This window comes from Pseudorca crassidens, chromosome 1 (genome assembly GCF_039906515.1).
Source record: "Pseudorca crassidens isolate mPseCra1 chromosome 1, mPseCra1.hap1, whole genome shotgun sequence".
Lineage (NCBI taxonomy): Eukaryota > Metazoa > Chordata > Mammalia > Artiodactyla > Delphinidae > Pseudorca > Pseudorca crassidens.
The window spans coordinates 121436365-121462797 of record NC_090296.1 but is presented as its reverse complement, the minus strand read 5'-3'; the positions used below and the strand labels follow the sequence as shown (position 1 = coordinate 121462797).

The 26433-nt window shown below is 57.3% G+C and overlaps 1 protein-coding gene across 1 annotated transcript; it reads left to right on the top strand.

Annotated features, from left to right (window-relative positions):
- Window positions 1-3303: 3303 nt before the first annotated feature.
- Window positions 3304-26178, top strand: STRA6 (signaling receptor and transporter of retinol STRA6). Its single transcript, XM_067753343.1, has 19 exons — window positions 3304-3388; window positions 4029-4209; window positions 9136-9202; window positions 9505-9590; window positions 11129-11268; window positions 11864-11887; window positions 12071-12237; window positions 13594-13716; window positions 15433-15500; window positions 15667-15743; window positions 16016-16077; window positions 17026-17188; window positions 20813-20888; window positions 21926-22059; window positions 23183-23300; window positions 23390-23491; window positions 24120-24283; window positions 24547-24696; window positions 25348-26178. Exons 2-19 carry the CDS (start codon window positions 4094-4096, stop codon window positions 25515-25517), a joined length of 2007 nt encoding a protein of 668 aa, XP_067609444.1. The 5' UTR covers window positions 3304-3388; window positions 4029-4093; the 3' UTR covers window positions 25518-26178.
- Window positions 26179-26433: the final 255 nt, after the last annotated feature.

Here is a 26433-nt window from a genome sequence, read left to right as displayed (position 1 = left end):
TCTGTGCTCAGCTAGGAGCCCTGCTGGCGTGGGCTGCTCCCTGGGTGCTGGTGTCAGCCTCATCTGAATGTGCCCGTGTGGGCTCACGAGGGCACAGCCAGACAGCCCTGAGCCCTGCCCTGCTCTCTCCTTGCCTCTCAGACTCCCCTTCTCAACTCTCCTATGACACTTACACCTCATTCTTGCTGCCATTGCTGACTCTGTCTGACCTCAGGGCCCTGCTCCAGGCCCCCTCCTCCAGGAAGCCTTCAAGACTGCTCAGTCCATCTCCTTATTCTTTCTCCTCTCTTCTCCCTTCTCCGAGTTTTTACTGTCTGGCTTCCAAGTAACTCCACCGGCCAGCTCCCCCTCTCCTGCAGGTCTCTGACTTTTTTGGATACGAGTCCCTCTATAACGGGTAGGCCCAACTCCAGAGGGTAGGCCCTGGACTCTGCCGCCAGGCCTTTGGAGAAATTCTTCAGGAGCACATCATTACCATCTTTCTCCTCTCAATACTTTTCCTTGCCAGCTTGCAGTCTGGCCAGGTGGCATCCTTCCTAACACCTCAGAGGCAACCTTCCATTTCACAGATGTGAGCTCTCCTAGTTTCAAGCTGAGGAGGTACTTTGGGCTCAAGGAGTGGGGTCCCCTTCCCAGCCTGAGCTATGCAGCAGCCTAGTAACCATGGATCTTTGACCCAGCCTGCCTCCCTGCCCCCATCAGAGTGTATAGGGGAGCTGGGGGCCAGGAGGGTGGGTGGAAGACAATGGGGGACTCCTGGGCAGTCACAGCTGCTCTCTGTAGCTTTGAACTTCTTACTACAACCAGTGCCTGGTGTGTTGGCTCCACATTCCTGGGCCGTGAAGTCATTGAGGGCAGGGAGTGGGGGCCTTGGGGAGAGGAGAGCCCACAGTCAAAGGATCTCCTGGCTGGATAACCTATTCCTCCTGGGAGAGAGGCAGGGCTGAGACTCAGAGAAGCCAAGGGAATCACTCAAGGTCACACAGCCAGTCCCAGGGCTCAAACCCAGGTAGGCTGCCTCCCCAACCAGGGCATTGCTCCCTGCCATATAGAAACCCAGCTCTAGAGGTACTGAACAAAAGACTGCCCTCTGTGCTTGTACCTGGGGAGAGAGACAAGTTCACACTTTCTCACCTCTGCTTAGGGCCTCCCTGAAGGTGGCCTCTGCATCTCCCCAGTAAGGAGGGAGGTGGCACCATGGGCACTGGGCTGGCCCGGGGTGGGGGATGGGGGGAGGCGCTGTCTCCACTTGAGATCTCTTTGGGGGCAGAGCAGGGTTTGGGTCGGGGAAGAGTGCAGTGGGGAAAGGACTGTGCCTGGACTTAGCTTGGGCCCCTCCCTGCCGGCCTCGCTGTAGCCCCTGAGGCTGATGGAGTCTCCTCCAGGCGCCCATTTGGGTACCGCCCCCCTTCGTTCAGGGGTCTGCTCAAATATCACCTTCTCGACTGTGCCTGTCCTCACCATCCTGCCTAAAATAGCCAACTCCCGTCTGTCTGTCTCTCCTCTCGTATCCCACTGTATTTTCCCTCTCAGCACTCATGACACATGTTTTGTCCCCCCCCACCCCCCACTACACATGAGGTTCCCTGGGGCACAGGACTTTATCTATCTTGCTTGCTGCTATATTCTCAGCGTGGAGAACCTTGCCTGGCACGTAATCGGCATGCCGTCAACATCTGTGGAATAAATGAGGGAATGAACAAACCAGACGGAGGAGGCAGACTCGCTCCCTGCAGGGTAGAAAGCAGTTTCCGACAGGGATTTATCCAGCTATGAACTTCTCCACCTTGTAGAGGGAGTGAGCTCCCCGGCACAGACTGGACTCCAACTGTTGGAGGAATCATGAGGGGGATTTAAAATCAGATAGTGAGTTGCTCCCTAAACTATGGGTCTAGGACTCCTGAGCAGTGAAGGGAATGCAGGGCTCTGGAAACCTGGCTGGAGAAACAGCAGGCTGCACGGGACAGGCCCATGGAGGAGCGATGGTCACCAGAACAAGCAATGGCTTTGCCAAACCCAGTTTAGAAAGTCCCTGTGGCCCCAGTGCTGGGTACTGTGCATCAGGGGAAGGAGGCATGAGGAGGAGAAGAGGTAGAACTCTGCCCTCAGGAGATCCCAGCCAGGTCTGATCCCTGGGATCAGATGGGCAGTGTGGGCTCCTGCGTCGCATCAAACAAAGTTCAGGTTCAGCTCTGAGTCAGCAGATGCTGACATCTCTGTGGGGTGGCAGAGGGGAGGCCAGAGCCCTCTTCCTGGAAGAGGGGTCATTTGGGAAGGAGGGGGAGGAACCAAAGCCAACAGAGCCCTCAGACCCTAATTCTGGAAGGCCTTGTGAGCCTGACTACAGAATTTGGATGGGGAGCTTTTAGGATTTCAAGCTCTGTCCCTCTGAGCATCCCTCATGCTGTTCCCCCTATCAGGAACACGCTTCCCTCCACTACCCACCCCACCCACCAACTCCACCCTCTGCGCAGCTGACTTTTCCCTGCCCTCGGATCTCCACTGAAAGGTTTCCTTCTTCAAGACACATGCTGCACCACCCCCGCCCCCCATTCTTTCAGGCCAAATTCCATTTCCTGTGGTGTACATCAGGGCAGTCTGTGCCTTCCCTTTGTAACCCTCAGATCCGAGGTCATTTACCTACTTGGCTGTGTCCCCCTGAACTGTAGACTCTCCCGTCCCAGGACCCCAAACAGTGCTGGCACTAAGTAGGTGTTCAATGAATTTATGTTAAAATAATAAATGGATGAACGTCCTTTTGAAAAGCTTGTTGAATGAATGCCTTAGCTGGGTAGGGCCATGGCCCAGGCGCCCTGTGGGGTATTGGAAGGACAGGGACCCTCAAAGTTTCAGGGGGCCTGACTCCCACCCAGGGATAGGGGGCCTGAGAACTGCTCTCTGTCTCGTCTGCATCTTGCCATACCTCCACCCCCGGTTGGGGGCCAGGAGGGGGAGAGGAACCTCCATCTCCTGCCCTCACTCTCACCCCACACTCCGGGAGGAACAGGAGGCAGGCAGGGTTCTTGCCTCCCCGTGGGTCTGGTTTGTGTTTAAAGGACTAATTTCTGCCTTGTGGGGGTGAGTTATCTCCTTGTGAAATCAAGTTGGAGAAACAAAAAGATTTTACCAGTGAGACACATGTTCCTCCAGGAGAAGGAACGGACGGGCTCCCTCCCCTCCTTCTGGCCCTGGCCCAGTCTCCCTGGGTTGCTGGAATGCCTGACTTGTCTGTAAGGCCCTGCAGATGTGTGGGCGATTTGGGGCAGGCGCCGAAGGCAGGTATGTGCGTGCAGTCAGGTGCCGGCACTCCTGGCCGCACTCCTCCCAGGCTCAGGCCGCCAATGGAGCCGGACCTCCACCTCCGGAAGGGGGTCTTGTGAGGACCACGGTGTGTTCCCATCACTGAGGCCCAAGGGGGCCAGCGAGGGGCAGGCTGAGGCTGGGGGATGGTCTCGAGGGAGCCTGAACAAAGAGGGGGGATTGGGCTGGACCCCTGAGAGCGGAAGGGGCTGGGAGTCCAGCTGGGAGGGGCCGGCAGACGGTGCTGAGCCCGCCCGCTGCCCGCTGCCCGCCCACCCTTTCATCTCCGCAGCTCCTTCCTCCCTGGTCCTTCCTTGAGTGTGTGTCTGTGGGTCCATCTGGGTGGGCTTGAGGAGGGGGAAGGAAGGGGGTGCTCTCTGTGGGCAGCTTGGATTGGACAAAACTTCTTTGAAAATGGTGCTTTGAGTCAAAACCTACCGGTGGCCAGTCATAGAGAGACAGACGGGTGCCCCAGCAAAAGCCCGAGGACCCTGAGGGGGCACCATCCCCAAGGGATAACTACCTCCTGCAGGACCTCGCGAGACTGGGAGGGAAGGGACAGGAGGGGACAGGAGAAGCCCTTCCCCTTCTCCTGTGCCAGCCGGCCCAGGCCCTCACTCCCAGGAGGGCTTTTCCCAGAGAGCTAAAAGCAAGAAAGTAACCTTTAGGATTAAAGAGAAACGTTTCTTTGTTTGAGTTTTCTTTCTCCCCCCCCACCCCGCCCCAAGCCTCTTTTCACATCTGTAGTGGCTTTTTCCCTCTGGTTTGGGGGTCAGAGGAAAAGCACTAGAGAATGTCGACCCAGGTAGCAGGGAACCAGACCTCGTCCGGGGCCACAGACGACGATGACTCCTATGGCAGCTGGTACATCGACGAGCCCCAGGGTGGCCAGGAGCTTGAGCCGGAAGGGTGAGTCGGAACCCCTGGCCCTGTCGGCCAGCGCATGGGGTGTGGCAGAGGTTACTGATGGGGGGGTGTGGGGAAGACCCTGAGCGAGGGCTGCTAAGAGGGGCTCTGCCGCTCATTTGCTGTGTGAACCCTTGGCAAGTCACAGCCTCTCTGGGCTTCAGTCTCCTCGCCTGTTAGGTGAGAACAGCCTTTGTGCTGGTGTTAAGAAACTTGAAGTGGAGGACCTGGGCCAGGCTAGTCACCTAAAAAGCACCTATGCGGTGTGTTTGTTTTTTTGACTTTATTTTATTTTGGGGGGCTGTGCCACGCGGCTTGTGGGATCTTAGTTCCCTGACCAGGGACTGAACCCCGGCCCTGGCAGGGAGAGCACTGAGTCCTAACCACTGGACCGCCAGGGAATTCCCTGTGGTGTGTTTAAAAAACAGATTCCTGGGCCCCATCCTTGCAAACTCAGATCCAGCTGGGCTGTGGTGGCTCCCTGGGTGACTCTGGCCTGTAACCAGGGTGGAGAGTCCTGGGTGAGTGGTTGAGGGAGTCGGGCCTGCCTTCAAGGTGTTACTGGCCCCTGTGGTGACCATCTGGGGTGTGCTGTTAGTAAGCGTCAGGTTCTCTGGGCAGGCCTGGGGCAGGGGGAGGCCTGAGGAAACATGCCGCCCCGGTTGGCTTTGGGGTCTGAGGCTCCGTGAAGCTGAGGAGGCCCTGTTCTCTTCAGCAGGAGTGCTCGGGCAGCCCAGGGGAGGGAGGCGGCCTCAGCCCAGCCCAGAGTGGCCTGAGGACTCGGCCCACAGCTGCCTCTGCCCAGATCCCTTCTATCTTTGATTAGTCTGGGTACCCTGGTGGAGGAGCTGGGCTTCCTTGTGCCCCCATGCTGCCAAGGACGCCTTGCCTGCGTGGGCCCCAGAGCCCAGTTCTCCCCTTGTTGTCCCTGGCCCCGGCCCCATCCCCTACCTCCCTTCTCTGTCTGAAGGTTTGCGGAACTAGAAAGGTGAGGCTGGGGGTTGCCGAGCCAGATGTGTGCACATCTGTTCTCCATCAACAACCAAAACCGGAGAAGGGAAAAATGCTCGCGTGCCTCCCCAGAGGCCAGGGCTGTGGCCTGGCCAGGCTGGGGTCACCCGGCAGGGATGGAGACCCCACCCAGGCCTGGGGGAAGGAGATGTTGTTTGGAGGACTCGGGGTTCTGACCACCTGGAAAGCAGCCCTGCTGTCAGCAAAAGGGTGCCCTCTTCCCCTTCCCTGGCTGACCTCGAAAGCCCAGGGCTCCCCAGGTTCCTGCTGTGTATGTGTGAGGTGGGAGAAGCAGCAGAATGGAGAGGGGCATGGGAGCCCCAAGAGGACACAGAATCTGACCTGAGTTAAGGCCCTGATTTGAAGCTGTGTCCTTAGCCACTTCAGGGCCCAGGCATTGGCTGGGGCCAGGTGCCTGCAGCCAGCTCTGTGGCTCAGGTATTTACATATGGCCTTAGAATAAAGCTGGGTGCATGGCAGGGACTAGGTGATGAGCAGTACCACTCCTAAGGTGGGTGTCAGCTAGAATTTGTAGCTCTCTTCTCCCACTGCAGGTAAGAATGAAGAGCTTTGTTTGAATCTACTTACTTGGCCAAACCAAGTCGAACTTCCTGCCAAAGGTGGGAGTGGGAAGCTGGGATCCCAGGGGAATCCCAAGGAGGCAAGCTTGGACTCACTTCTCCCTGTGTGAGTCAGACACCCCGGCGAGGTGGTGCACCAAAGCTTTGAGGAGCTCTGCACAGTGGTCCCCCTTGTGCCTCAGCGCGCCCCAGCAGGCTGGAGTCGAGGTTGTGGGCACTGGTGACAGTGTCTGGGATGGACTCAATCTCCTGGTCACATTTATCCAAGTGCCCCCTTGGCACCAGGACCTGGTTGGAGAGGTTGGGGGTGGGGGTGAGTCTGATGGCGATGGGATGCACACTGTCTGGGGTCTTCTGTGGACATAGGATTGATGTGTGTAAGCCGAGCTGGCTCTTTTCTACCCCCAGAGGCTCCTCTGGTCAGGTTATGGGCCCTACTTGCCATGTGCTCATGTGTCATCCACTCTTATCATCAATACCGGGCTTCCCAGCCAGAGCCTGGGGATACAAATACATCTGTGGCAGCTGTCCAGGATGTCAGTCACCTCCCCACCACTTCAAAGGGCTGCCTGGAAGGCGGAATTGGGAGGCTTCCTTCATGGCCTGCCCTCCCACCAAGAGAGGTCAACGCCAGGGTGATCTGCAGGTTCTTCTGCTGTGGGAGCAGGGAGAGGGTCAAGCAGCAGGGCTCCAGGCCCCCCGGGGACCACAGGCCCACAGACCCCCGCCCCAGACAGTCAGCCTTTCCCTCTCACCCACACAGATGTGTTCTGCCCTCCCCTCTGGATGGGGCCCTTTGCAACCTCTACCTCAGAGCCAGACTTCTAGAAACAGTTGCCTTGCTTCTTCTCCGTCTCAGTGTCCTCACCATCCTGCAGTCCGGCCTCTGTCCCTGAGTGCCCATCACCACCTCTGAATTGCCCAAGACCAAGCCTCAGCTTCCTTGGGTTCCATTGGACTCTGTCCTCACTCTTCGTCTTGGAATAAGGCCCAGAACCCTACAGTCATCCCAGAAACTCCCCTTCTCTCTGCTCCACTACATTAAGGCATGTAAAGTCTTCCACCTAAATACCCCTGAGATACTGCCTGACATTCCCGCTCCCCCGTGACTGTTTACGCTGAGCCATTTGAAAATGCCGATACTCAACTGTTTTTGATGGAAAGAAGTGGCAGTTTCACGTGGTTCAACTTAATATCTTCCTCCACGTACTCCTTGCCTCTCACATCCTGGTCACATGCGGCTACTGAAGTCGGACTACCTCAGTTCGAATTCTGGCTCTGGTGCTTTACTAGCTGTGTGATTTGGGCAAGATACCTAGCCTCTCTGAGCCTTGTTCTCCTTATCTAGGCAAGGGGGATACTAACAGCACCCACCTCTTAGGTAATTAACTGAGTCAATACATAGGAAGTGCCTGGCGCTCACTCGATGCTTAGTCAATACTAGTTACTGTTGTTGTTGTTATTCAAATCTAGCCACAGAAATCTCCTAAAATCTAGAACACTGTCCCGCTCAGACGCCCTCAGTGGCTCCCTAGTGCCTCCCATGCCTGCTATTACCGGCTCTCAGCCAGCCCTCTGCGCTGTAATCAAGCTGAAAACCTTGCCTGGCCCCAGCCTCACTGTCTACTGCCTGTCACTCCACTTTCTCATGCTCTTTCCTCTACATGGAGCTCCCTTGCCCCTTATTTGCCTAAAGAGATGCCACCATCTTTCAAACTCAAATCCCACCCCCTCTGAGGCCTTGCCCCAGATTTCTCTCCTTCTTCTGCATCCTTTAGCATCTGCGTGTGCCCCCTCAAAGATCGAGCGCCCGCCCTCCCTGACGTAGCATTCTCTGTGTCTGCGCCATCCGGCCTGTCCCACAGCACGAAACATGGGTCCACGAGCTGTGAGCCAGACATTTGCTCAGCTAAATTTCTGTCGCTCAGACCTCAAACATTTGAGGGTCCATGAGCCTCAGGCAAACTGAACTAAGTAAAGGGTAGATGGGGGGCCCCGGGTGGCACAGGAAGGGCCAGAGCTGCCCCCAAACAGGGCCCTGGAGGGGGTCCGTGGAGGTTAGGGTGGCTCCTGGTCTGGGATGAGTGGGAAACGGTCAGGCTGCTCCAGGGACGGTTTACGGAGCCCCTGCCCTGGCTGGGCCTGGTGGGGGCCGCAGGATTGAGTAGGACTTTGTCAGGTGGTGAGATGCAGACTGAGCGGGCCTGGAGTGGTGGCTCTGAACTCTTGGGGCTGGTGAGGGGCCCTGCCTCACCCAAACCCCACCCCACATACTCGAGTAAAATGCCTCAGAGTTGCAAGCGCGGAGCGTGAGGCCTGGGCTCAGACAGCAGGAACCTGATCCCCTGCATGGCACAAACTCTACTGCTCTGGGAAGAGGCTGGCTCTGCCCTGGCCAAGAAATCGCACAAAACAGACTCCTTCTGTCCCTCCACCCCAAGGACAAGCCCGCGTGACCGGGTTCTCTCCTGCTTCTCACTCTCTGGGATTCCCAAGCTCGGGGTGTTCCAGCACAGAGTACTCAGGCTCACCCTTGGGATCCCTCTTTTCCACACAGCAGGAAGGAGCCCAGCTGGGTGGGTGAGCCCCGCCTGCGGCAGGGAGGGTGCAGCTGCAGGGCTTCCTCTGATGCCTCACCCACCAGAACTTGGTGGCCTTGCCCACACTGGTTACCTCCTTCTGGCGCTCCCAGGCTCCATCTGGGCAAACCCAGAGGTCTACCTCTCCCCCAGGAACCCAGTCCTATCAGCTCTCCTAGGTTCACGTCCAGCCCTGAGCTCGGGGCTCCTACCTGATACCTTTCTCTGCCACGTTACTCAGCCCTTAATAAAACAGGTAAAGAAGAGACATAAATCCTGGAAGACCAAGGTAGATCGTTCCAGTCAGAGACACAGACCAAACTTGGATTCCAGTGAGTGAAAGACAAATCATAGGACCCATTGCTGATTGCCGGACCCAGGCGGTACACTCAGCCACAGTTCTGAGGAGAGATCTGAGGCCTGGAGCAGTCAGGGAGGCTTCCTGGAGGAGGGAGGAATGAAGTGGGCCTTGATGGATAGAAAGGCCAAGCTGGCCCATTCTGTTTCTCCCATGTCTTCCCCTGGGAGCCCCCTGCCTCCTTCAGCCCTGTAACCTCAGAGCTGGGCGTGGGACCGGCACACTTCAGGGTCATCAGAGGCCCAGAATGGCCCTGAGCAGGTGAACTGTCTAGGAGACATCAGAGGGCCAAGGGAGGTGGTGGGTGGAGCCCCAGTATAGACAGCCTGGAACCCCAGACTGGGCTGCACACCTGGGGTTTCCCTACCTCGGCCTGACCCAGCCTTCACTCACTCTGCAGGCTGGTGCCCTCCTGCCACCCCAGCGTGCCACCCGGCCTCTACCACGCCTGCCTGGTCGTGCTGTCGGTGAGTCCCAACTGGCTTGCCGCCTACTGCCAGCCTGAACAGGGGGATGTGTGTTCTTTGCTGGCGCTGGTGAAGGGAGACTCGGGGAGCCCACATATGGGAGTGGGTACCGGGAGTTCTCCCAGGGTGGGGACCCAAACCAGGATGCAGACCAACCTTTCAAACTTCTGTCACCTCCTAGCCAGTCCCCAGTTGCTGCAGGAGTGTGCACTGCGGGTAGGGGGTCCTGGGATTGAGTGCCCTGACTCAGCCCCTCGGGGAAGGCCTGGGCACCCGAGCCCTCCTCTGTGCTCTCCTTTCAGATCCTCGCGTTGCTGCTGCTGGCCATGCTGGTGAAGCGCCGCCAGCTCTGGCCCCACTGTGGGCACGGCAGGCCTGGGCTCCCCAGGTTGGTGCCTTGGCCTGGGCACCCCCGCTCAGGGGGCCCAGCTGGGAGGGTGGTGGCTTGTTAGGTACCTAGGAGCCAGCTCTGGCCTCTGGGACACCCCAAACTCTCTCAGTCTGGGGGCTCTCCCCATCCCCACCCAGATCTCCAGGCTTAGTTGGGACCCCCTGAGGGAAGGGGAGGGACCCACTCAGATGCACCCACTCCTGTTCCAGACCCCAGGGAGACCGAGCCCAAGAGGGCCCAGCTCTAGGACACACCTCCTCAGGCAGTCCATAGTCTCGACAGGCCGTGGTCACTCCACACTGTCTTTTTTTTTTTTAAATATTTCGGCTGCGTTGGGTCTTCGTTGCTGTGCGCGGGCTTTCTCTAGTTGCGGCCAGCTGGGCCTACTCTTCATTGCGGAGCCCGGGCTTCTCGTTGCGGTGGCATCTCTTGCTGCAGAGCGTGGGCTCTAGGCACACGGGCTTCAGTAGTTGTGGCTCGCGGGCTCTAGGGCACAGGCTCAGTAGTTGTGGCGCACGGGCTTAGTTGCTCGGTGGCATGTGGGATCTTCCTGGACCAGGGATCGAACCTGTGTCCCCTGCATTGGCAGGCGGATTCTCAACCACTGCGCCACCAGGGAAGCCCCTCTCCATGCCATCTTGACCCTCATTTCCCTGAGGGTGTTACCTGGACCCTGATGCTTCGAGGCAGATTTATGAGGGATTGCCCTCCAGTCCCTCTGGCTGAAATTTTCTCCCCGTCTCCTTCAGCCCAGCAACCCCAGAGTCTGGGATGGGGATGACCCTGAGGAGACAGGACCGGGCAGCCTTGTGTGGGAGAGACCAAAGGCCTGGGGTGAGGTGGTAGGTGGATCCCCAGTGTAGACAGCCTTGCACCCCAGGCCTGGGCTGCACACTGAGGTGGGGCCTGCCATGTTGGTTTTGTGAGGAACTAGCCTGGGGTTTCTGCCACACTGGCTGGCCCAGGAGAGAGCATGCCCCGCCTGGGGGAGGGCCTGGGAGAAGCAGGATGGAGACCTCAGGGCATGAAGGCAAACTGGAGCACAGAAGCAGAGCGTCTGAGTGGCTTGCCCTGAGCCCAGAGGGGTGATGCCTGGGACAGCCATGCCCGCTGTCTGCCCTCTGCCCCAGGGCCACTCCCAGGCCAGGGTGGCGGCTGTTGCATAAGGATGTTGTGACTCTCCAGCTCTCTGAAGGTCAGCCAGCCCAGACAGACCAATTAGCGTGGAGGCGGCTGTTTCCTGAAGCTTCCAGAGTGGGCGGAGGGAGCAGTGCTCAGGCTTCTTCCTTCTGTGTCTGCCTGTTGCAGGGGGTGGGGCAGGGGATGTTCCTGAGTCACTTTGCCACAGGGCCCAGATCTGGTTTCATAGGAGGCACTACACAGACATCTGTGGAATGAATGCACGAAGGGACCTCAGTTTCCCCATCTGGAAAGTGGAACTGACTCACCTCCCCGGTTTATGGAACTCGGTGTGTGGTAATGGGCGTGCAGGGCCTGAGCAACTCCCCCCTGTCCTGTCCCCGCCTCTGCACCAGCCCTGTGGACTTCTTGGCTGGGGACAGGCCCCGGACCGTGCCTGCCGCCGTCTTCACGGTCCTCTTCAGCTCCCTGTGCTTGCTGCTCCCCACTGAGGACCCACTGCCTTTCCTGACTCTCGCCTTACCACCCGGCCAAGGTACCCAGCACAGCTGAGGCCCTGGGCTGGATTGATGGGAGGGGGCAGGTGGGAATCCAGAGTACTGGGGCTCCCCATTCCAGTCATGAGCCATAGACCAGAAGACGCTGTCCCATTGCCCTCCCCAATTGTCCCACCACAGTGCCCGAAACCTCTATTGCTCTGTCCTGAGTCAATACTGCCCTCTCTGCTCTTGTGCAAATCCCACCCTCGGGAGGGAGGGAGCACAGGCTGAGTCCCCCAGACAGCCCAGTCCCGTGTGAGCATGAAGAAGGGTGGGGAGGGGTGCGGGGAGGGGTCCTGGAGACTTGAGCTGGGCTCAAGGAGGTGATGGTAAAAAGGACAGCTGCCAACCAGAGGAGCCACTGCCCTGCAACATGACCTCCTTAGATGATCCGATCCTCACAGCAACTCCACAAGATGCAGATATTCGCCCCATTTTACAGTGGCAGGTTCCGAGGGTCAGAGAAGGGAAGAGTAATAAAATAGTAGCCTAATTTATTGAGTACTAACTCAGGCACTGGGCTAAGGCACTGTACACATACCTTCTCATTTTACCTTTGCTAATGTACTATATATTATTTCCATTTTACAGACGGGGAAACTGAGACTCCAAGAGGTAACTTGCCCAAGATCACAGAGCTGATAATAGTCAGAGCCTGGATTCGCGTGCAGGGCTCTTGCCCACGGAATCAGCTGAGGGGCTGGGAAGATGGAGACAGGAGAGAAGCTTGGGTGGGTTGGACCCAGGCCCCACATCTGCCCCTCCATCCTGTGTCTCTCGGCCTGTCTTGCCTTCCAGGGCCGTGGAAGATACTGGCTCTGCTCTATTACCCTGCCCTCTACTATCCCCTGGCTGTCTGTGCCACGGTCAGGCATAGAGCCGCTCACCTGCTCGGCAGCGTGCTGTCCTGGGCTCATCTGGGGGTCCAGGTCTGGCAAAGGGCAGAGTGTCCGGTGTCACCCAAGGTAACCGCTGACTTACGACGGCCTGGGGCGGCGGGGCGTGGAGAAGCTGCTTAAACCAGTGTGGCTCCTTTCCTCTCTGTCCTGCTTCCCTGTTGCACAGGATTCCACGCCTATACACACATGCTCATTCCAAGCTCTGCCCCTCTGTGGGAGAGGCTGGGGACCAAGCAGCCGGGCCGGCCCTCAGGAGCTTCCAGTCTGGGAGGGGGAAGGAGGGGAGGAAGGGGCAGAGAAGGAGGGAGAGGAAGCCTGAAATCCCCCCATTATTGATCTCCCAGACTTCCCTTGGCCAGACTGGAGTGGGAGTGAAGAGAGCTGGAGGACGCAAGTGCTGAGCTGGGGGATGGTCTCAGAGGGCTAAAAAGAGAATTACAGAACCTCAGAACCTGGTTCACTGGAGCTGGCTGGGGTGTGAAGCTTGACCAGTCCAGAGCCCAAAGGGTGGGGGTGTGGCCTACAGAGTCAGACAACCCAGATTTGAATCCAACTTTATCCCTTCCTTCCTTTGGTCATTCCACAAACATATCTGAGCATATACTCTGCACCAGGGACATTTCCAGGCACTGGAATACAGCTGTGAACAAGACAGGTGACGTCCCTGACATCCCAAGAGCTGCCATTCCAGAAGGGGACACACAGTCAAACAAACAAATATACGAAATGGTGCCAGGTGGTGCTAGGTGTTTTGAGGACCCCTTACCACATTTCTGAGACTCAGGTTCCCCCCCACCCTGCCCTGCCCCCATAAATGAAGTTGTAACACGAATCCCTCAGGGTAGAGTTGAAGATTAGGTGGTTTCCGTGAGAGCAGGGACTTCGTTGGTCTTTTTCACCAGCCAGGACCTGGCACATACTAAGCTCTCAATAAAAACATATTGAATTAACAAATAGATGAATACATATGCAACCCTAGGAGGGCCTCAACCCCGGGAGGCAGAGCATGTACTTCCCAGATGCCCAGGTTGCAAACTGTAATAGAAAAAATCAGGCCCGTGTCAAAGCACCAGGAACGTAGGGACATAGAAGGTGGATGTCCCCCGTTTCAGGCCCCATCCCAGCCCCCTGGGGTGGGTAGGAGAGGATTACAAAACATACTCCCTTTGGCTCCTGTAAGGGACCTGGGAGTCCAGGGGCCTGGGAGAGGGGCAGGCACCTCTGCAGGGCCTGAGAAGGGGAAGTAGAAGTTGGTGCCAAGTGGCCCTGGCTGGGGGGTAGTGAAAGAACCAGAAGCCTTCCCATGCATCCTAGACCACCCTCAGGGACCCCTGTGAGCTGGGAAGGGAAATGAACCCTGGTCTTCGGTTGGGGGAAGGAGGCAGAAGGTAGGTGTGTCTAGGCGTTGTTCTGTCCATCCAGATCTACAGGTACTACTCTCTGTTGGCCTCTCTGCCTCTCCTTCTGGGCCTCGGATTCCTGAGCCTTTGGTACCCAGTGCAGCTGGTGAAAAGCTTCAGTCATGGGGCAGCAGCGGGTTCCAAGGTAAAGGGGCAGGGCTGGGGTGGGCTCGTACTCAGCACCCAAGACACCGTGGACTTGCCCATATCTATTGTTCCCCTACACGTGGTCATGCCTGGTGTGGAGCCTAGAACATAACACGTGCTCAGAAAATGTTTGCTGAGTCGCAGAGGGACTGGTTGGTCCTCCCTCCCCAGGCAAAGGCCAGGCCAGGCCCTCGGCTGGCACCCATGGCAAGAGAGAATTCTTACAAGATATGGCAATCTTATTTGAGATTAGGTAGACCTCCTAAGCACCTGCCCTGTGCCAGGCCCTAGGCTGGGTTTGTGAACTTAGCCGAGTGACTTGTGTCGGACCTCCAGGACTCCCAGTGTGCTGGGGGAGATGGATGCAGCAACATATATTTACAGTGCGCTGTGAGAAGTGCAACCAGGGCTCATCCAGCTGACCTGGGAGCATGGGTGGAGGCGGGGCCCAGTGCTCTTCCTGGCGAGAGGGGAGGAAGAGGGAGACTGCTCCGCAGAGGCCCTTGAGAAAGGTTAAAGACACAGATGCAAAAGGCTGATTGCTCTGCGGATGTGGAGGGTGAAGGAAAGCCTTGAAGGATGGCATCTAGGACAGACAGCAGGTGGGTGGTGGCGCTAGTTGCTGACATACACAAGGCTGGATGAGAGCAGGTGTGCGGGGGACGATGTGTAGCTGTAGGTGTGTGGCGCTGAGGGGTCTGGCGGGCAGCTGGACTGTGGGCCTGGAGCTCAGGAGAGGGGCTAGGACTGAAGGCAGAGAAGGAGTGAGGTCCCCATGGAGGGATGAAGAGTGAGGGGAGAAGAGGTGGGTGGGCTCAGCATCTCTGGGGCGACCCTGGGTCCCCCACAGGCCCACCTGACTCCGGGTTTCGCTCTCACAGGGTAGCAGTAGGGTCCTCAGTACTTGTCACTACTGCCCTCCAGATGCTCAGAAGAGGGGAGCAGCTCCCCAGGACACACAGTACCTCGTCCAGGCCCTTCCCTCCCCTTCCAGGGATCTTCTCGGCCTCTCCCTCCATTGCATGCCTTTCCTCTTGGGGAGTCTGAGGAGAACTAGAATCCTCTTTGGCCCTTGGTCAAAGAGTTTTAAGCCTCAAAGGACACAGTCAAGCTTTGAGCTGACCCACACCTGCCCTGGATCCCAGGGTTGCCATGGCAACAGGTGACCATGGCCTATATTTTCCTAATCGTCAGGGGCCAGGGGCTCACTGCATCTTACTGTGGGCCTCTGCCACTTGGCAGGGAGTTTAAGGCCTGGAATGTGGCTTAGACAAATCAGGTCACCCTTGTGATCTCCCTGGAGTAGGCGAGGGCTGGGGGGATCTGACCTGAAATGGCCCTATCCTGTGTCCTGGTCAGGGATGTGCTCGTGGGACATAAGTTCCCTTTTTGCTTCAGTCTTAGCTACTAGAGGCCAGAGGGCCAGGAGGAAAGCAGTGATGTGATGTGACTGAGTAAAGCTGGAGAGAGTTGGAGATAGACCTTAGGAAGAACTTCCCTGCATTGAGAGTTCTTAGATAGGAGACTGATTAGTCTTTTATTTACGGAGGAGGGAAGGGCAGCTTTGGGGGGCATGGACCTCGTCCCCACGGGATGGCCCTTCTCTGTACTCCACCACTGCCAAGAGGTTTGTACGCGCACCTACCCTGGGCCAGGGCCCCAGGGATGGCTTGAGACAGGTCCCATCTGCTTATCCATTTGTCTGTCGCCACAGGGGCTGCAGAACAGCTACTCTGAAGAATATCTGAGGACCCTCCTTTGCCAGAAGAAGCTGAAAAGCAGGTGAGGTCCTAGGGCCGGGGGACAGGTCTGGGCAGGCAGGCTTGTTTGGGAGGCTGGCACTGGGCAGCATGGTGGGGCAGAGATGAGGAATGAACCAAACCCTGGGGCCCAGGCTCAGGGCAGGGGCTTCCCCTGAGAGCTCCCTCCTGCCTGGGTCTTTCTGCAGCTCCCACATGTCCAAGCAGGGCTTCCTGTCCCGGGCCTGGATCTACTTCAGACACTACGTCTACACTCCACAGCGAGGTATGGCGTGGGGAGCTGAGGTCAAGAGTGACAGGTGACCTCACCCCTCTTTTGCACAGAACAGCTGCAGTAGAAGGTCCGCTCCTTTCCCCAAAACTCTTGTCTTCGGGAAGAACAACCCCAGCTTGGGACAGGGGGAAGCCCCTGGCCTGGCCTTGGTGGTCCAGGGTCCTGTGAGCTCTGGCCCTTGTCCTAGGCCTCTTGGGAGGGATGGGGCTCCCGGGGCTGGATGGCGCTGGGGTTCACCACACCCCTCCTTTTGGGGACTGCAGGATTCCGACTCCCCCTGAAGCTGGTGCTTTCAGTCACCCTGACAGGGACGGCCATCTACCAGGTATGTCCTGCCTCTGTAGTGCCACTTGCCTCTGGACCCCTGCTCCCAACCCCCAAGGCTGAGATGGCTCAGGCCCTCAGCTCAGCTCTCCAAAAACCCCGACCCAAATCCTGTCCAGCTGCTTCTGGCCATCTTGGGAATGCTGGCCTACCCAGAGGAGAGGGGATGGTAACTCTTGTTGGGCTCACGCAGGGTCAGAGCACGAGTTTTGGAGTCACATAAATGTGGATTTAAATCCTAGCTCCTTTATTTACCTCCTGAGTGACCTTGGGCAAGTTACCCAACATCCCTGAAACAATTAGCTTAGCTGTGAAATGGAGGAAATAGATTAATTCCTTTTAGTTGGGAAGATTTAGTGAGATAATATATGTTTGATAAATCCCCACCACCACTATGCCCCCCTCAGAAAAAAAAACAAACAAAAAATCAAAAACCCTGGAAGGTAGGTATGATTTTTCTCCATTTTACAGATGGAGGAAATTGAGGCTGAGAGATGAACTGTAGGAACTTGGCCAAGTTCCTACAGTTAATATCTCAGGGTAGCCAAAAGTTGAATCCAGGTCTGTCCAGCTTCAGTGCCTGTGCTCATTTTTAGGACACTTTGCTTTGTCCAACATGGAAAAATTGGAAATTTTATATTCTGAAGTTTTAGATAGATAGACGATTGATAGGCGGTCAGAGATACACACGTATACTTGTGCTGCTTGAAAGCATATCTGAGGCCTATGGAGCTAAAGTCGTATCTGTTTGTAATGTGCTGATTTTTGGCACGAGGATGCTGCTCTAAAGGACAGATAAGAACACTGTGAAGGGTGATGGGCACGTGGAGGCAGCCCGTGTGCTGCCAGAGTTTCTTCCCTGAAGTCTCAGAGCACACTATTCCTGGGATGGGAGTGTCTGGTGTGAGCACAGCCAGGCCCTGCCGCCCTGATTCGGGGGTTTTTCCAGGTGGCCCTGCTGCTACTGGTGGGCGTGGTACCCACCATCCAGAAGGTGAGGGCAGGGATCACCACGGACATCTCCTACCTGCTGGCTGGCTTTGGGATCGTGCTCTCAGAGGACAAGCAGGAGGTGGTGGAGCTGGTGAAGCACTACCTGTGGGCTCTGGAAGGTGAGGCCTCTCGGGAGCCCCTGAGGGCCGGCAGTGGGGACCTCAGCTGGGATACCTGAGCTCTGTCCCAGGTGCTGCAGACATGCGGGGTGTCCTTGGGCACGTCCCTTCCCCTTTCTGCATCTTGGCTGCTTCATCTCCAAATTGGCGTGGTTGGAGCTTCCAGTTCCAAGTCTCTGAGACCTGAAGGTCACCTCAGCAGGCCGCTGTTAGCTTGTGTGGTGTCTCCCACCCCCACCCCTAGTGACTTTGCCCAGTTCTGCAGGCGTGGAGATGGGGGAGGGTGTGGTATGTGTGAGCTGAGGGGACAGCCCGGGGCCTTTGCTGCGGGTGGGGAAAGGGAAAAGGAGGCAGTGAAGTGGGACAGTGCGCCAGGATTCTGAGCTAATCCTCATGGCAGGTGGGTGGGGTCAGGCAGGGCGGACGCTTTCTTTTCCCCAATCCCTGTCCTCCAGGCACCTGTTTTCTCCTTCCTTCCCTTGACAATGAGCTCCTGGGCCCGGGAACTGTACTAGTCTCCCCTTCTGTGGTCTGATGCCTCCTTATCCCTTAGCCCTGTTTCCCACCTACGCCACCTCCACAGCCCTGTGGACGAGACTGAGAAGTATCCTCACTTGACACACGGGGAGGGAATCACCTGAGGTCGTACAGCCAGGCAGACGGGAGCCAAGAGGAGAACACAATCTCCTGATGCCCAGGCTGGGGCTCTCCATCACCTTGAGACAAAGCCTAGTGGTCAGGTGTCATGGGGCCTGCACCCTCTGCTGGCTTGGGCGTCCCTGGCAAAGGCACAGGCAAAGGCACCCTGGCTCTGGAGGAGTAGCATGTGATCGTCAGAGTCTAGGCTGCCAGTATGGCAGGTGGAGGTGTGATTGCTCTGCAGCTCTTTCTTACCATTACCATCAGGGAGGGAGTAGGAGTGCGCAGGGGTATATGCAGTGACTGCTTCCTTCCCCAACTACCACTCCCACCACTTTCCTGAGTGCGTCTGCTCCCTGGAACTGTGGCCAAAGCCCACAAGATAGACAGGTGACAAGTTCTGGATGGGCTGAAAATGACATCTCCAGGGAGATTTTCCAAGTTGGCTGCAATCTGGGCCACAGGCAGGAGCAGACATGGCCCACATCAGTCCACATCCAAGCTCACACCTTGCTCACTGCAGCCCTGTTAGGTCAGCATCATTGATCTCATCCCACAGAGCAGGAAATCAAAAGGCAGAGGGAGGAAGTGACATGTCCAGGACAATGGATTTGGTTTCTACTCAACACACCTGACACTTCTAATCACATGTTGCAGTTTCCAAGCCCAAAGACTCCCACTTTGGATCTCCTTGGATGCAGGGGTCAAACAGATCAGTGTTTAACAAGGCAAACTGAGGCCCAGGAGGATTAGAGATATGCCCCCAAGCACTCAGCAAGCCAGGGATGGAACTGAGATAGGTCTGAGCTTGGGGACCTTTTGGTCTGTTCTTAGCCTAAGAAGCGAATGTCTTCTGAGCTCCGAGAGCCTGTTTTAGGGCTGCCCACCTAGCACCTGGACTATAAGGCTGGCATCATTCAGAGAAATCTCACACTCTGAGTCAGGCAGACTAGATTAGAATTCCTGCTCCATCACTTAACAGCTGTGTGACCCCGGCAAGCCACTTTTCTCCTTTGGACCTCCATCTTCCTACCTGCAAAATGGGCGCTGAAGCTCTAAGGGCAACCTTGTCCTAGAGGCGCTTGATTGAGTAGGGGAGACAGACGGATCCATGGAATCAGTGCCCAGGAGGGGGCAGGTGCAGAGTCCCAGAGGAGGCAAAGTGCAGGAAGATTTTATGGGTACCAGGTTAGGAGGGACCCAAGTTTGGACACATTTGAGGTAGAGAGGAACAAGAGGTAGGCAAATGGAGACCAAAGGCCAGGCTGGGGCCAAGGGGGCTGGCTAACCCTTCACCCCAATTAACCTGTTCACTCACCTGGGCAGCCTCAGCAGGCAGGCTCCTCACCTCCTGGCAGAAACAGTCCAGAATGTACCTTCGCTGGTACCGTGTTGGCTCTAGGAGGGCAGAGCTGCGCGTGTCCAGGGCTTTCTCCTAGCCTTGCCTTTCAGAAAAGTGCCCCCTTCTGCCCCCAGAGGAGTGAGCCAGGGACAGGCAGATCGGCCCCGGGTTTCTGTAGCGGTCATCCTCAATACTGGCTGTGCCTGAGAATCACCTGAACTTGTAAGGAATCCCAAGGCTCGAGCCAGACTTCAGAAACCTTGAGGGTGGGGTCCAGCCTCTGTGATTGGACAAGCCCTCCCCACGGTTCTGATGCCAGCCTGAGTGTGAGAACCACTGTAGCAGGAGCTCTACACATGTCGGTTGGCTGATTGATTTCAATCAGTTGCTGTTTGAAATAGATCATTAGGACTTCGTCTTTGAAAAAAAAACACAACAACCCAGTTCAGTGGTTCTTAACCCTGACCGCACATCGGAATTACTGGGGTTGCTTTCCCAAAAGCTATGGCCTGGGTCCTATGCCCAGAAATTCTGATTTAATTGGTCTGGGGTACAGCCTGGGCCATGGGAATTTGAACAACTCCAAGTGATCCTAATATGCTGTCAGTGCTGAGACCCACATCTCCAGAACCTGTGGCTGCAAGGACCTAGTGCTTGCCTTTCCCGTGTGTGTTTGCTCCCCTCCTGAGTCTCTGATGGGAGCCAGGAACACTTCCCTTGGCTGACCAGTGAGATCAGAGTGCAGACACCCTGGGCTCATTCTGGGTCTGCTTGGAAATGATTGCTCCCCCTGCTCTGTCACTTCCTAGCAGTGTGGCTGGCGGGTCAGGCCCTCTCTCTGAGTCTCAGCTTCTTTGTGGGTCCCATGTCTCCCTGTGCCTCTCCTGTGGGGTTACTATGAGGGTGTTGAGTAAGACTAGATGTGGATATAGGGTGGAAGGGTTGTAGCCCTGCATCCCCGCTATGCTAAATGCCAGGCTTGTTCACAACACCATGCTCTCCTCCAGCCTGGTGATACAGGGAACTCATGATCTGTGCAAATGGACAGGGTGGGTGGCGACCCGGGGAGGAGATGGGTAGCAGTGGTCACTTCCCTCATTCTGATGTTCTGATGGACTCAGGCCACACTGACGGGTGCTCACATCTTAACAAAGGCCACTGACGCAGGCCCTGATGGGGTTTTATGGCTCACAGCATGCTGGGAGACAGGCAGCCCAGCAGTGTGCCCAGCATGGGCAAGCTGAGGCTGGGAGATGAAATGACCCCCTGAAGCCCACACAGCCAGGAAGCCATGGAGCTGAAGGCAGATGCCACATTGGATGGAGTCTCTCACTGGGGGTCACACAGCAATGGAAGCAGCAAGACCAGGGTGAGGGCCAGGTCTGCAGCCTCAGAGCCAGCCTCTGTCTGTCTTGGCCACCAGATGTCACCTGGTATTGGTCAACCAAGGTCATCGACTTATACTGGATCTGAGAACAGGGGATGTGACAAGAGGATCTGAGAACAGGGGATGTGACACCCCTCAGAGTGGGGTGTGGGGCAGGGATAACTCCCACCCAGGTACCATCCTGGCAGCAGTTCGGGGTCCCCCAGGAGACCCCCCAGGCCCTGACCTCCCACTTTGCTCCTTTTCCACCTTCCAGTTTGCTACATCTCGGCCTTGGTTCTGTCTTGCTTGTTCACCTTCCTCATGCTGACCCGCTCGCTGGTGACACACAGGTGAGTGACAGGCTCTGATTCCCCCCGGTGCAGACGTGGGGAAGGGGTCAGAGCCCTGTGGGCCTGCAGGACCCCTGACCCAGGAGGCCTGTGGGGAGAAGCTAGGAGCTGGAGGGAGGGAGAGTCCCTGCAGGACCAGGCTGTTACTGAGCCCAGCTGCCCAGCTGCCCTGTGGTGGGTGGAGATGGTGGGGCATCCCTGTCCGGTTGGAGAAACATCTGCGACTGATGTACGGCTGACGAAGGGCTGGCGTGGGGCCACCTGGGAAAGCTGGCATGCTACCTGGGAATGGAGATGAGGGAGGAAGGGTGCCACAGGCGGGAGGAACTGTGTGGGCAAGAACAAGTGTGAAGTGTGGGTGAGGAGTGGACTGGCTGGCGCTGGGGCACCAGAGAGATTACTGTGGGACATGGAATGCCAAGCCGCCTACCTTGCCCTTTCATGGTGAATGGTAAGGAGCACTGAGGAAACGTGGGCAGAGAGGGAGAGAAGCTTGTAGCTGGGAGTAGAGTGGGTGGGGAGGGGAGGGCCAGGGACTTGGCAGGGAGCTGGTCCGTATGCTGTACGTTTATCAGGCCTCAGGGTTCCTGCCCCAGGATCTTTTCTCACAGGGTTGGCTCTACTTAGGCTGGCATATCAAGGCCCTCAAGCTTCTGCCTGCCTGGAACCTTGCCTCCTGCCCTGACGGCCGAGCTGCCAATCCCTTTCCATCCCTACTGTTGTGTCCCACGTTCCTGACTTGGCTCAGGTTGAGCCTTCTGCCTTAATTTGTCTCCCTTGATCCCTGCCCCGCCCCCCACCAGCTTAGTCTGATTCATCCTTTAAGACGCAACTCAGACATCACCTCCTCCGGGAAGCCCTCCCTGATCTCCCAGGCTGGGTTAGTAGCTCCTCTGGGCTCCCACAGCTCTGGGCTTCCCTGCCTGTGGCCGTGGGTTGTACTTAGACTGGGAGTTCAGCCAGAGGCTGGCCCAGAGCAGGAAATTAGGGAGCGTGTGTGCTCCCTGAGATCGCTGGCTTCCTCACTCCCACCCCAGGGCCAACCTGCGAGCTCTGCACCGAGGGGGCGCCCTGGACCTGGGCCCCCGGCCCCCGAGCCCTCGCCCCTCCCGCCAGGCCATATTTTGTTGGATGAGCTTCACCGCCTACCAGACTGCGTTTACCTGCCTTGGTGAGCGCCCCCTTGCCCACTCCACCTGACCTCGGCAGGCCCCACGGGCCCGAGTGGGGGAGGGGAGGGTTCCCAGCAGGTCTTGGCTGCCTCTTGGGGTCTGCCTGTGCTGGAGCTGGCTCTGGGGCTAAAAGCAAGAGGAGGGACCCACCTTGCCTTCCCTGCCCTCAGCGAGTCCACACAGGTGGGGTGGGGGGGCAGGTGCAGGGGCCCTTGGTAAAAGGTCACATGAGGATGGCTCCTGGGTGCCACCAGGGGTTTACACAGAAGGTGACCCAGGGCTGGAAAGTTCGAGGAGACATGTTCCTGCTTTTGTAAGGGAGGGCAATATCATGATGGGCTGTCTCAGGAGGTCATCCCTGTCACTGGGAGTATTCAAGCATGGTTATGCGGCCATGGTTGGGGGCCGCAAGGAGGGCCCTACTCTGAGAGAACTGGACTAGATTAACTTCAAGGACCCCTCCAAGCTCCGAGTTTCTGATTCTCCCCTTGGGCACTGCGGTGAATAAAGTCCTTGCAGATGTGAGGGGGCTGGGGCCACTGTTGCCGAAGCAAGGGCCTGATTTCTCCCTCTGCTGCTGGTTCCTTCAGTTCTCACCTTGCTGGCGGAGGTGGAAAAAGATGATAAAGGGGTGGACGAATCACTAGCACTAAAAGTCATAATTCCTCGTATAGGTAAACTTTATGCCTCTGAAACCCTTTTGTACATATCCCATGTAAACAATTAGCCGACTGTTTCAACAGGCAACTTTCAGGTACTTACCATGTGCCAGGCTTTGGCCAGTAGGAATGCAAACATTAATTTCAAATACTGTCTTGTCCTCAAGGACTCGGGAGCAACTGGGGGAAAATGACATTTGCAAAGCACTCTGTGGTTTTCAAAGAGCCGCCACAGATACTGTCTCATTGGATCCTCACAACAGCCCTCCTGGGTAGGGGCTGCTTATCCCCTTTTTACAAAGGAAGAAACCAAGGCTCAGAGAGGTAAAATAACTTGCTCAAGGTGGCACAGCTAAGCAGCAGCAGAGCAGGTATCTGAAACCAGGTCTGCCCAGTTCCAAAGCCTGGGGCTCCTGGGAGGGTGGGCTGATGCCTTTCCCTGTTCTCCTCCCCATGCTGGCAGGGCTCCTGGTGCAGCAGATCCTCTTCTTCCTGGGGACCTTGGCCCTTACCTTCCTGGTGTTCATGCCCGTGCTGCATGGCAGGAACCTTCTGCTCCTCCGATCCCTGAAATCCTCATGGTGAGTGAGGCAAGGGACCGAGGGCTCTGGGACCGCTTTCCCGAGGACCACTAATAGTGACATCCGCCCCATCCCCTCACCCCCCACAGGCCCTTCTGGCTGACCTTGGCCCTGGCTGTGACCCTGCAGAACATGGCAGCCCACTGGATCTTCCTAGACACTCAGCATGGGCGCCCAGAGCTGACCAACCGGTGAGGTTGCTCCTGGGCTTGCGCCTCCCTTAGGCCCTCAGCTGCTTCTTCGGTGTCTTTGTCCTTGTGCCCTTCTCCCTCGTCTGCCATCTTTCCCCTTTCTCTAATGGGGAGCCCAGTGAGCAGTAAAAAGAGCTTGCCTTAAAAGGGGTCAGTGACCCAGCTTAGTCCAAAATACCTCTCTGTTTACCTGTCACACGGCCAGAAATACCCCCATGAGCCTTTCCTGTTTTGGGGATCAATACTGCTTTCCCCTTTGCAGGAAGGAGGTTAACAGAAATATTATTTCCGTGCTAGCCCCAGGAGAGACTTAGAGTCAGTGGACAAGGGACCCAGAAGAGGGAGGTGGGGGCACCAGGGTCATAGAAAGATCCAGGTGGACCTGGACTTAAACCCCACTGACTAGCCAGACAGCCTTAGCAAAGTCTCACAGACTCTCTGGGCCTCTGTCTCCCAGATGGGTGGGATGAGTGAGCTGGGTTGAGAGAGCAGACCCAGCCCAGAAGATGGGTACACAGAGGTGTAACCAACCAATACACGGCAGTTGTGGTCAGCTAGGTCTGCCACTGACCCTGAGGAAGGGACTCTGTGTGAGGACCTGCCTCAGCTCTCTTCTCCCTGACCCCAGGCGAGCACTCTATGCAACCACCTTCCTTCTCTTCCCCATCAATGTGCTGGTGGGTACCATGATGGCCGCCTGGCGAGTGCTGCTGTCTGCCCTCTACAATGCTGTCCACCTTGGCCAGATGGACCTCAGCCTGCTGCCACCTAGAGCCGCCACTTTCGACCCCGGTAAGGTTACTGGGCAGGAGCTGGGGGCAGGGGATGCTCAGGCTGCCCAAGCAGTGCGGGAGGGTCTGCCCTGACCTGGTCTCTGCAGAGGATGTCTGTAACCCCAGGCTGTGGGTATGTGTAGGGGGCCATGTGCAGTGCACGTGCGACACGCTCAGGTGCCCACGAGCTCGCATGCAGGGTGTGCAGAGCACTCCCTGTGTCTGTGTTAGGTGCCGGCTGGGGCCCCCCCGCACTAGCACGGCCATTCCCCACCCACCCAGGCTACCACACATACTGCAACTTCTTGAAGATGGAGGCCAGCCAGTCACATCCAGCCTCGACGGCCTTCTGCGTCCTGCTCCTGCGAACTCGGAGGCCCCAGCCCCGCACGGCGCCCCGGGATGGCCTCAGACTGGGGGAGGAAGAGGAAGGTGAGCCTTTCCAGTGGGAATGGGGGGAATTGAGCCCACCCGGCTTCTCCCAGGAAGGAGGCAGGCCCGCTCTCCAGCAACGCAAGGGAGACAGGGCTAGGAAAATGCCCACATCCTCTCTGGGCTGCCTGTGGGAGAGAAGAAGTGAGAATTCTCCTGGTCCGTCTCAGGGTAATTTTTCCCATAATACTAACATACACACACTTTCTGTCACGTGTGTGCACACACACTCACTCCTCACGTGGAGAATGAGACAGCTGTCTCAGAGCTAAGGGGCTCCGTCACCCCTACCACCCCAGGCCACCCCCTGCCTCTCCCAAGCAGTACGTCCTCCCCCGCCCTGCTGCCTGGGAAGTGTGTAGTAGGGAGGGGGACCCTTGTCCCAGCCCTGCCTCCAGTCCCCTCCACAGAGCTCATCCTTTCCCTCTTCTGCTGGCCACCCAGAGGATGACACCCTGAGCCTTAACAAACACGCTTCTGCACCGCACACTCTCCTGGCTTCCCACCCTGTGAACGGGCACCTGGAGCCCCAGTCTCGGCCTCCCTCACCCTACATACACAAAGGGTTTACAGACTCTGCTCAGGTCTCGGTGCTGGGGGTGGGGCTTGGCTGGGTGTGTGTTGAGTGACTCACGGAAGGTCTCTTTTCAGGGATGCAGCTGCTGCAGACCAAGGACCGGGCGGCCAAGGGAGCGGGGCCCCGGGTAGGCCGAGGCAGGGCCCGCTGGGGTCTGGCATACACGCTGCTGCACAACCCAGCCCTGCAGGCCTTCCGGAAGACAGCCCTATCGGACGCCCGGGCCAACGGTGCCCAGCCCTGAAGGTGGGGAAGGCCACCCCGCCGTGTCCTTGCCTGTGCTGGAGCACTTCCCATCCTCCCCGCCCACTCCCTCCCCAGCTCTCCCAGCATCTGTCACTCCAGCCATGGCAGCCTCTCTGCTTGACACCAGCTCTGTCAGCAGGTCCCGGGGGTTCAGGGCCAGCCGGGGGTTGCTTTGCTTGGGTGGAAGTCTGTCAGCACTGTGAACCTCAAGCCTTGGGAAGGCTCTGGTCTGCCCCTTTGACCCTGGGAAGCCAGCTAGGGCTCTGGAGAAAGCAATCGGTAGTTTAGGCCCTCGGTCCAGGAGCCTCCCGACGCTGGCTCTGCCGCCAGCCTTCAGGCTTCACGGAAGCCTTCTCCTGATTGGGGCTGGTGATGCAGGCCGGGACAACCTAGGATTCCAGCTGGGCCCACTCAGCCTTGGAACACACCACTGTGACCAGACACAGCGCTTCCTCTCTCCCACAGCTTTCTCCGCTCCTCCTGGGGTCCCTGTGGCCTGCAAGGCAGCCCAGGAGGAAGCCATGGGCTCCTACCTGGCAGCAGTCACGGCTCAAACCAGGCCCCACACTGAGCTGGCCACACTTGAGAGCCTGATATTTTTGTAGCTGGTATGCCTTTAGATATTATGAAAGAGGTTAGTGTGTTCCCTGGAATAAACTTGTCCCTAAGAAACAGTCTTCCTGAAGGGGAGGGGTACGTGGGGAAAACCACCCGGCATCTCAGTCAATCAACACTGTGTTTATGGGGCTTGGGTGGGGTTGGGGTACTCTGGTCAATGCTGGACTGGGCACTGGATGGGGGGCAGAATGGGAACCGTGGCCACATCCCTTGGGGTGGTGGAGAGATTGGGGGCCTATGGTGCCACCCCTGAGCCGTGTGAGCACTGGCTTTGGAAGTAAGACTGATTCTGGGTC